Source organism: Coffea eugenioides, chromosome 2 (genome assembly GCF_003713205.1).
Source record: "Coffea eugenioides isolate CCC68of chromosome 2, Ceug_1.0, whole genome shotgun sequence".
Classification (NCBI taxonomy): Eukaryota; Viridiplantae; Streptophyta; class Magnoliopsida; order Gentianales; family Rubiaceae; genus Coffea; species Coffea eugenioides.
In genome coordinates, this window is record NC_040036.1 from 35,974,346 (window position 1) to 35,986,075 (window position 11,730).

Genomic DNA, 11,730 nt, shown 5'->3' on the forward strand with positions numbered 1-11,730 from the left:
CATAGAATTATCATTATCATTACTATTTAAAAAATATGATGAGTTTATACAATTAGAATGTATAATAAACTTTGTGTAAATAAATGTTTTGTACAACTACCAACTGCTTAATATTGCTCATTATATAGTTTCTTAGTTTATATTATGCCAATAATCAAAGTTTTACAAAGAACTTTAGTATATTAAATGTTTTTATATCTTAGAAAAATATGTTCACGTGCACAGCACATGAATTATTACTAGTTAATTTACAAGGAGATCAAAGACTAGAAACAGTGTCGTAGACTATTAAGACTAAAGGCAATGTCACCACCAAAAGGTGGTGTGTTCGAATCTCGCTACTGCTTCAAAATTGTGTTGGTGAGGTATTTGTAAGAACCGCTCCAAGTAGCCTATAATCACAAAGGCATACATTGACTCGTGGTGGTAATGAATCCATTCAAACATTAATTTACCCAAAATTACACTTATTACTTTCAGGATGACAAAATTACAAAATATTTCCAAAATCTTGATTTGCTCCATGTATTGTTAGGTTTGGTCCAGAAAATTGACGAATGGGTTTTTGGCAACCCGAAATACAAATTACAATATAAATAACAAAGCAAAAATAAATAAAATAGAGATAAAAATTTATGTGGTTCCATCAAATGACCTACTTCCACGGGGAAGTTTGATACTTAACTCAAAAACCTGCATAAGGCCCCGAAAACCTTTGGCATATTTAAACTCACTTAATCCAATATATTTATAACTACTAAATAGAAAGACTTATTAGTAAAACTCCCTATGTGAAATATAAAGACAAACTCAACAAGTACTAGTTATGGTATCTATTCCATAATAATCTCTCAGCTACGCAGGGTTTATTCTTACAAAGAATACATCTGCATCATATCATCTTTTGCTGATGCTTGATTGTGCTATGTAGGGGGGAAAAAGTAAGGCACTGCATTCTGCATTTAATAGCTAGGAAGATACTTGCAAAAAAAAAAAAAAAAAAACATCATCCAACTTCTACATATCTGATGCATCTATTAATTTAACAAGAAAAGAAATGGAAAAGAGAATCACACGGCCACGGTTAATCACAAGAAGTCACTTAGATGGTTCACAAGCTGACATCAACCTGGAAATAAGGAGCATTGTTGGCCTGCATTGAGGATCAGCATGTAGACATTCTCTTGCTAGTTTGAGAATGGACATTAGGATCTTTTCAATTTCTTGATTGGGATACAGAAGTCTTTGGTCGAGCAAGTCTTTTAGTTCTATATCTTCAGGGTTTGAAGACATTAGATTAGCAATCAAGTCTCCAGGATGCTTTCCTTTGATTACTTCCATCGTCAGGACCCCAAAGCTATAAACATCACATTTTTCATCAACTTTCATTGTGTAGGCAAATTCTACAAGATAAAGTTGGAAGATCATGATATGTGATCATATTTGAATTTACTAGTTAACAAATTAATGAAAGGAAAGAAAAGAAAAAAAAACCTTTATAATTACCTGGTGCAACATATCCATAGGTGCCTGCAAGAGAACTCCAATTAGATGAGTCTTTTTTCAGAAACTTGGAAGTGCCAAAATCTGAAATGTGAGCCTCACATTCTGGATCAAGCAAAATGTTTTTGCTTGATATGTCCCGATGTACAATCACTAGTGAACAATCATGATGCATGTAAGACAAAGCATGAGCGATACCTTTAATGATTTTCAACCTCTTTTGCCAGTCTAGCACCTTAGCTTCTTCTTCTATGCTCAAGATTTTGGCCAAGCTTCCTCTTTCAAGGTGCTCATAAACCAAAATCGAATGCTGAGCATTTGAACAGAAGCCAAAGAGTTTCACAATGTTTCGATGCTTGATTTCTGTCAAAGCCCTGATCTCATTCAAGAAATTTCTATCCTTTGCCACATTAGGCATGTTGTGAAGTCTTTTTACAGCTACTACATCGCCTGATGGAAGCTGTGCTCTGTAAACACTTCCATAACCTCCTTTCCCAATGCAAAATATTTCACTAAACTCTTCCGTAGACCTCACTATTTCTTTATACAATGCCTTGGCATCATAAGCACAGATGGCAAATAAATTGCCCATCTTCACCTCCATAACTTCCGCTCTTGAATTCCTTTTCCTTTGATCATGCAATCTGAGAACTCCAAAGAATGCACCAAGAAGCATGAATGATCCCAGAAGAGGTAATACAATTACGAGAACAAGTTCCTTCCTTTTATCCATGCCATGCTTTTTACTCGATGGGGAACTTTCACAGGCTTGTAACCCGGTAATATTGCCACACAAACCTTTATTTCCCTTTACTTCTTCTAAGGTTAGATTCGCAAAGGCTCTACCACTCGGAATTGGACCCTCCAAATTATTAAACGAAAGATTAATGTGACATAAACCGGGCAGTGCTGCCAAAGTTTTCGGGATCAAACCAGAGAGGTTATTATGGGAGAGATCCAACATCCCCAGACTCTGTAAACTTTGAAGCTCGGATGGTATCTCTCCTATGAAGAAATTTTGACTCAAATCCAATTCAGAAAGTTGGGTTAACTTCCCAATTTGGGGTGGAATCTTCTGACTTAAAACATTGTTGCTCAAGTTCATGTGAAACAAGTGTTTCAAATCTCCCAGAAGTTTTGGTAAATTTCCACTCAAGGAGTTTGTGGACAGGTCAAGAAATTCCACTAGCCCTCCCAATTCCTGAGGTATACCACCAAGAAATTGGTTGTCATGTAAATCTAGTTTAAGCATAGAAGCTAACTTTGCAACTGCCCTTGGTATCTCCCCTGATAAATAATTGGAAGAAAGATTAAGTGCACGTAATTGTGTTAAATTTCCAATTTCTGGAGGTATACCACCTGTGATGTTGTTCTTTGCAACCATCAGGGTCGTCAAAAGTTTGCATTTGCCCCAATTGCTGGAGAGTTCTCCGTAGAATTCATTGTTGCTGAGATCTATGAAATTCAGGAATGGATAGATTCCAAACATTTCTGACAAGTTTCCGTGGAAATGGTTACCATTGAAACTGGCCCTAACTAAGCTTGAGCAGTTTCGCAAGCTTCTAGGGATTGGACCTGAAAGCATGTTCCCAGATACAGCAATAAATTGGAGTGTTGCATTTTGACATAGTAGTTCTGGCAATGGACCAGAGAACTGATTTTGAGCCAATAACATAAAAGCCAACTTTTTCAAGTTTCTTAGCTCTTCTGGAACGGTACCAGAAATTTGGTTATCTCTTAGCTGCAATCTTCTTAAGCTGCTCAAGTTACCAATTGCAACAGGAATGGGACCATTAAGTTGGTTCTCACCTATTCCCATATCGATAAGGAATTTCAGATCACCCAGTTCCTTTGGAATTGAACCCGAAAGCTGATTGTAATAGAGATATAGTTGAATTAAATTAGTTAAATTTCCGAGTGACTTGGGGATTACGCCAGTAAGATTATTCTGACTCAGAAAAAGAAACTGAAGTGAGATCAAATTCCCAAATTCACTAGGAATGGGACCAGATAGGTGATTTTGGAAAAGACTTAGATTCACCAATCTATTGAGGTTACCAAAAGTGGTTGGAATTGAACCAGAAAATTGATTCGTTTGGAGAGACAAATATTCCAAGTTGCTCAAGTTACCAATTGAAACAGGAATGGAACCACTGAGTTGGTTTTCACTTATCGCTATATCCATAAGGCATTTCAGATCACCCAGTTCCTTTGGGATTGAACCCGAAAATTGATTGTAATAAAGATACAGCTGAATTAAATTGGTTAAATTTCCTAGTGACTTTGGAATTGCACCAGTAAGATTATTTTGAAACAATAAAAGAAATTGAAGTGAGATCAGATTCCCGACTTCACTAGGAATGGGACCAGATAGGTAATTTTGATAGATACTTAGATTCACTAGTCTATTAAGATTACCAAAAGTCGATGGAATTGAACCAGAAAACTGATTCGTTTGGAGAGACAAAGATTCCAAGTTACTCAAGTTACCAATTGAAATAGGAATGGAACCAATAAGTTGGTTCTCACCTACTTCCATCTTGGTAAGGAATTTTAGATTACCCAATTCCTTTGGAATCGAGCCCGAAAGTTGATTGTCATTGAGATGCAGTTTAATTAAATTGGTTAAATTGCCTAGTGATTTTGGGATTACACCAATGAGATTATTTTGATTTAAGATAAGAAACTGAAGTGATGTCAAATTCCCAATCGCACTGGGAATGGGACCAGATAGGTGATTTTGGAAAAGGCTTAACTCTACTAGCCTGTTGAGGTCACAAAAACTGGCTGGAATTGAACCTGTTAAATTGTTGTCCTCGAGATAAACTTCAATGAGATTATGTAGAGTTCCTAATCCTGTTGGAATTGGACCTGAAAGTTGATTACTTGCAAGATCCAAATGAGTCAAGCTTCTCAAGTTGCAAATTTCAGATGGGATTTCTTGTGACAATTCATTTACTGAAAAATCAAGATAAATGAGCTTCGCCAGGCTACCTATCTGTTTAGGTATGCAACCAAAGATCTGATTATGGCTGAGATCAAGATACTCAAGATTTGGGAGGGATGAAAATGGGAAATCAAAGAGGCTACCTTTAATACTCCAAGCTGAGAGGTTCAACCTGTTGACACCTCCAACAACGCAGGAAATACCGGCCCAAGTGCATGGAAGGCTAGAAGAATTCTTGGCAATGATAGATTGAAGGTTCCATGAGGTCAGAAAGCTATTGTTCTGATTTTGAAAACTGGCTTTCCATTTCAAAAGAGCTAAAGCCTCTTCAGCATAAGCTGAAGCTCCACATTTGGGGTGAAATGATGGGAAAAGTAAGACCAGAAGGAATAAGGAGATCATTTTGAAAGAACTCATGATTACATTCAAGTTTAACTCAAGTTGGCTCACGTTGTTACGCTGTACCCCAAATGAAGCCAGTATTTATCCTAACTGTTCACGGAAGACTTCAGAGGTCTTCTTGCTCGGTTCCCTCTTCTTTATTTTCATTTAATGTTGACATTGAAACACATAAGATGTCTATTACACTGGGCCAAGAAATTTAAAGCAATGAAGTCTTTCCACGAGATTGACTATTTTGATCTTCTATCAGTAATTTTTCCTACTGAATCTACAGAATAATGTGACTCGAGTACCTTTGGAGAAGGAGTTGAGATCACCTGATTCCTAAATAATGATGAACCTATAGGCTGAGCAAGTTATGTTATAGTTCTAGCCCCGTTTGACAAATGAGTTTTTTGGATGTTTGTCTAAAATTTTATTGTAACTTACTATAGAGGTTGTAGAAAAAATTCTTCAAGTGTATAAATTTTTGGATATTTTGAAATGTATAATTTAAAAACTTTGAGAAGATTTTAAGGTTACTATAACTAAAATTGTTAAAAAACTTGTAACAGACAGACTTAGTCAAAAATTTATTTGCCAAACAGGCCCTATTTTCTGGATATGGATTATACAAAGCTATTTGACAGTATATTTCACAAAATGCAAGAGAAGTCAGAAATTGCCGAAAGCTATTTTTGCCAATTGTATAGGAAGATTTAGTTGGTCGTAGCACTTGACCAAAAAGGATATGGCTGGCATCGGCACTCTAGGACAAATTATATATAACCGCTCGTAGTTTTGTATATTACGATATAACTCCTCTGAAGTTTTAAAATAGCTTTATAACTTCCTTATATAACCCGCTTATGTATAAGAATAATATTATAAGATAAGAATCAAGTAAAAATATCGTAGCATACAATAGCTATGCTTGTTTTTTACTGCCTCCGTCTCAATATGTTTTTATCGCTCTTTGACAATCCAACTTTTTAAAAATAGTGTTTTGATTATGATGTTATATTTTTCTTTCTAATTTTATCTCCGAATTTCAGATTTTGAATTTGAATATACAATGTGTATGAATAAAGAAATGGACAATATTGGGAATAAAAATATAAAATAATTTTGACTTTTGTAACATGAGAAACATTTTGGAACAAATGGAGTAACAAATTTGAGACTGGGATCTTGTTGCCAAAGGTCCTAATGAATACTAAGTCAAGATGAGGGCCTACTTTAGTCTTTTAAGGCTTGATGATGAAACTTTCGTGAGCAATTAACTATTTTTCTTTAGGGTAAGCAATAAAAAAAATCCCTGTGGTATAGCTAAAAGCTTCTTGTAGTTTCAAATCATACGTGTTGGTACCTCATGGTTTGAAATAATTTGAAACATTGACGAAAATCATTAAAACAAACAATTTTGAGTGAAATGACAGAAATGCCCTAATAATAAAAGCAAAAAATAGTCTAAAACAAATGGTTTTGATTCATTCGTTTCATTCACTAATAATATAAGCAAAAAATGTCGATTTTTACAAGTTCGAAGCAAATTTGAAGAAGAATCATGGTTGTTTTATTAAGGTATGACGAGCAAAATAGATATTTCAGATAAAAATTTGCCTTAAAAAACTATTTTTTGGAAGAACCATATGCATTTCCAGTGCGTTTACGTCAAACGCATTAAATTTAACGATTTCCGTTGATTTTTCACTTTACTTCAAACCATGAGGTACCAATGTGTATGGTTTGAAATCATAGGGGGTTTTTCTCTAAGATAGCTATACTATATGGGGCTTTTTTGTTGTTTATCCTTTTCTTTAAAATCCTACAAATTGTATAAGACACAACATGCAAGAAAATACAAGGAAATACACAAAATTGCTACACTAATGAAAAAATAACACTAACAAAATTGGTACAGTAATTTTTCCTACTAGCCAAATATGCATGAAGAAAAAATAACTAATTTTTCTTCACTTTCCTCCACTTTTCCCTGCAACCAAACACTATCCAAGATTTTGAAATTCTTCTTGACATTGGAGTTTGGGTAAATGAGCTTAATCGATCCGAATATTTTAATATTTAAATTTGTTTGATTATTTTATCAGATTTGAAATTGTGTTTAACCTTAATTTGTTTATTTATCACTTCAAACTTAAGCAAACTTTTATCGAATCAAATTTAAATCGAGCTACTTTGAGTTAAGTTCAAGCAGTTTGAACCTTCCAAATGTAAGTTTCACTTTTATACTAAATAGTATGGGAGTATGTGCGTTGCACGCTATAGGTGTTATGTTTATATGATAATTGTTCAAATATTCATTCTTGTAAGATTAATTAAAAGAAAATTTAACTGTTTAAAAAGTGTTGCATCGATAACAATCTTCTCGTTTAACGACACATATAAAAGACTTTTGTAGGTTTTAACAAAACTTAATTAATTGTATGTCTTGATAAAATTCTTAGACAAAAAAATAGAAGTAATTTGGAAAATAAAAGAAAAAGAATTTATTGAAGGAAAAAACTCATTATTTCCATGCCAATTAACATGCATGTCGAGTTTCTTATTGTTTAAATATTTTGATTACCAATGGCATCATTTAAATATTTTGTTCCAGGATTACCAGGCATGTCTAACTAAATCTTAAGTGTGACTTGGAATACATATTAGAATCATGCTTCCTTTTGACCTCTGAGTAATTTTATAACAAATTTAAAGATGTTAAAATAAAAATTAGAGTGATACTGGTTTTTTTGGCATCATTATATTTTGCGATACTGGTTTCTTTGACATCATTATATTTTGTTAATTAAGGTTAGTTTCACATGAACTCTAATTAATGCTATTACACTTCATTTTACTTGTACTTATAATTTACTACCAAATTCTTGGCATGAATTTAAAGGTATAATCGACTTGGGCTTCTCGTCTTCCCTTCTATTTCCTTTTCTTGAGTTTAATGTCAACAGACCAACGTTAAAAACTTCAACGAAATGATTTTTGGGTAGTAATTAGTGCCAAAAACTCAAAGGCTAACTGTCAAAGGAAAATTTTAGAGCATAAATTAGAATTGTAATCTAATCTTATATTATAAAATTTATAGCTACGATAGTTAAGAAAGACCGGCGTTCAGACAGTGAAGTTCATCAGGTTATTTGCGGTCAGTATAGGCCATTTTAAATATGACTTGGACAGCGTCTAAATTTTCAAGTACCAAGGCCTATGTCTTGGCAACCTTAGCAAAATGAAGGAAATTCTAAATCCACCAACGATGATCAATATTATATATGACTATTGGATGAATCCTGGAGAATGTATTTTGAAGCAAAATTTATTCAAATGAGTTATGAGATGTGAAGACCCCACCTCCCACGGAACAAATCCAAGAGTTTGGCGGATCGCCTATCTAACTCTCGTCGGAACTCACTCGCTAGCATTCTTGAAAAAGGTTATTTACGCTTCTAAATTTATATAGGAGGTTCCCAAAGCAACCATAATTCAAACTTCGTTTACAAGTTAAAAGTGAAACGTAACTTTACATTGTCAAATATCCCAAATACATTCAATCCATAAAAGTACGAATACAAGAAACTTATATTCAATCCATAAAAGTACGAATACAAGAAACTTATATACACTAGTTCATGCAACATATAGCATTGACTGTGGAAATTTTGTGGCAAATCTGGAAAGCAAGGAATGAAGTTGAATTTGAAGAGAAACATAAGCATCCCATGACAGTAATTACCAAAGCTGTAAAGGAGTGGGAGGAATTCCAAAAAGCCCAACAGATAGAGCAGCAGCTAAGCATCTCAGAAACAGAGACAACAGAAGTCCAGGATGAAATGGTGGGGGAGAGTGACAATATGCGGACCATATCTATTGCAGTTGGCCAACATACTGAAGGGCAGAATATGGGCATTGGCATCACAGTACAAAACATTCAAAGCCAGATATGTGCGGCCTGGGCATTGAAGGAGAGGAGCACTGGTTCTGTTACGTTGGATTATTTTGTGGCGCTACAACTAGCTCTATGCAAGATAATGGCACAAGGTTGGCAGTACATTAAGATTCTACTATCATGCTCTCAGGTGTTACAATTGATAAAATGTCAAGCTTCAAGGGACATGTGTATGGCAGGCCACCTGGAGGACATAAGACACATCAGTTCTTTGTTTAGGAGATGCTCTTTTGATAGCCTACCCGTTGAAGGTAATAGCATAAGTAAGAGATTAAGTAAGCTAGCAATGCACTTTCACTTTGATGAGGAGATTCTAGACCCTCTGTGTCTTAGTACACTTTTGTAAAGTCCAAATTGAGCCCTTGCTCATATATTGTACTATCCTTTTATTTGCAATAAAATTTCTATCGTTTCTGGAAAAAAATATATATATGTACACTAGTTCATGCGTACTTGCTCCGACTTCCACTCCTGTAAGGAAAACAAACTAACGGAATGACCTAAAAAGTCAGTGAGGTTCCTAAACAAGCAATTAAGCAGGTATATACGGAAACATTTACATTTAGCATTTTGCATACTTAACACAGTAATAAGCAGCCATTCAAGAATCAATTATTCATTTATTAAAAGGATACGTGCTCACTTAAAACCATTCATTCATTCATTCACCGATCATTTTCCTTATCCCTCCAATGTAATCCTTGGCCATTCGCCAACCATCTGCCCCTCCACCCACGCGACCCACCCCAGCCCATCATAATCATTGGCCATTGCCAACGCTTTCCCTTAGTCAATTCTCTCCTTCTCCCCTTCTTGTCCTCCACCAGTATTTTTCAAACGTTGCGTATTGACTCAGTTATCACGATGGGAAAAGTAGGACCAAAAGGAATATGGAGATTATTTCGAAAGAGCCCAATGACAATTTCAACTTCAACTCAAGTTGGCTAGCGTTGTTACTCTGCACCACAAATGAAGCAAGTACTTATCCCCTCCGTACATGGAAGACTTCAAGGGTCTTCTTTTTCTGTCCGCCCTTCTTTGTTTTTTTTCTTTTTGAGATTGAAACAAATAAGATGTCTACAAGGGAAATTTAAAGCAATGAAAATGTTTTCATGAGATTGACCATTTTTTATCCTCTATGACTAATTTTTCCTATTGAATATACAAAAAAAAAGGTAACTCGAGTAACTCTTGGAGAAGGAGCACAAGGCTGAGCAAATTATGTTATAATTCTATATTTTGTTGGCATGGATTATGCAAAGTTATTTGACAGTATATTTTCATGAAAGGCAAGGGCAGTCAGAAATTCCACAAAGCTAAACTTTTACCAATTCTATAGGCAGATTTAGTTGGTCGTAGTACTTGCCAAAATAGAATTTAGTTGGTATTGGTACCAGAACATTTATGTGTCTGTTTAATTTCAAGTATTGTCTGCCTTCAGGTTAATATAACCTTTTCTTTTCCTGTTAGTTAAAGGCTGCAAAACTTCCTCAGAAGTGAGGATAATTTGGCCAGAATTAGGAGAAGCATTTGATTGAATTCTGAGGTGAAAGTTTAGAACTAATGATACTGGCGAATTCTAAAATTTTACATTGCAGTTAAAAATTTAACCACCATCTTGAAGAATCTCCAAAACATAGAAGTTTTAATTGCTGATGTAACAAATGCATTGCAAAATTTTTCCACCTGGAACGTTAGTTGAGTGGTTAAGGATATTAACATTGTTGCCCTTGAGATGGCAAAGTATGCTAGTTTAATTGATGATTCTATCATGTGGGTGGTTTCTTGCCCACATTTTTTTCGATCCACTCTTTATATCGGCTCATCAATTCATTAATATTATAGGTTTTTTTTCTATCAAAAAATATACTTGATTTTCATTCATATTGATCTATTGATCAATATAAGGACAACATATATATATATATAATAATTCAGTGTAACCAGATCACACTACAACAAAAATGGCCTTTAACGGCATTTAAAGGTGTCAGTATAGATAATCTAACCTGACACTTTATCTATCCTCACACCTAGGGCGAGTGTTGTCCTTTTCAATGTGAGGATAGCCTCAAATCTTTAGCAGCATTCAAATGTGTTAGGAAAACCATGCTGCTATAGCATTCCCTCTGCCAACAAAAACTTTTTTTTGTGATAATCGAAAGTGTCAGTATAGCATTAGAACATCAGTAGCGGATCAGTAGGATATCCAATTTATGAAGGCATCTTGAGTTGTCTTAATATATGGCTTTAAGGACACGTAGCCATGTGCTTTGGACGACATGCCCATTTGTCATTACTGTTTTTTGAAGCTAAGCTATGCTGACACTTTTAATTGCCAGGAGTTTTTTCCCTGTTTTTTTTTTTTAATATGGAAACAACCTGCAATTAGTCCTCCCTGCTGTACATTCCATCAACCAGAATCCCAAGGGACTTGTAAAATTATCCCAAAGAGCAGAATGCATATAGCAATTTAAAAGAAGAAGTCGATACTCAAATATAATTCATTGAATTAAAAGTCGGTAACAAGTACAAACATAGCAAGTACTAAAATCCCAAACAAGTACTAAAACATTCTCATGTACACAAACTTGAAATACTCTCTTGTGCACAAACTAAAAGATTCTCATCCCTAACAAGTTGAAAAAACTAACAGTAGCTTCCAAACTTTCCAATGAAATGAGAGCTTTCAGTCATAACCACGAAGTCCCCATCAATCTTCAGCTGGTTCCACCTATGCACAAAGTTTGTGGGGAATCATTAGATCATCATACTAACATGAGCTTTCTAGAAAAGCCACAATGTATTTGCTAAAGATCAAATTAAATTGCCATGATTCCAGAGGCGAAGCCATTCATGAAGAGACCTAAGAGCCACGATGTAAAGACATGAACCCCTTTTCCACTACTCTGGGTTAGGCCACGAGCCATGTCAT

General features: G+C 34.9%; 2 protein-coding genes across 2 annotated transcripts; one reads left to right on the forward strand and one right to left on the reverse strand.

Moving 5' to 3' along the window:
* Positions 1-797: 797 nt before the first annotated feature.
* Positions 798-4,867, reverse strand: LOC113759606 (MDIS1-interacting receptor like kinase 2-like). The gene is made up of 3 exons (XM_027302185.1): positions 4,594-4,867; positions 1,507-3,078; positions 798-1,403 (listed from the first exon to the last, which is right to left on the reverse strand). Exons 1-3 carry the CDS (start codon positions 4,865-4,867, stop codon positions 1,099-1,101), a joined length of 2,151 nt encoding a protein of 716 aa, XP_027157986.1. The 3' UTR covers positions 798-1,098.
* Positions 4,868-8,478: 3,611 nt separating this feature from the next.
* On the forward strand, positions 8,479-9,141 carry LOC113759607. Its single transcript, XM_027302186.1, has one exon. The coding sequence runs from the start codon at positions 8,479-8,481 to the stop codon at positions 9,139-9,141; it is 663 nt and encodes a 220-aa protein (XP_027157987.1).
* Positions 9,142-11,730: the final 2,589 nt, after the last annotated feature.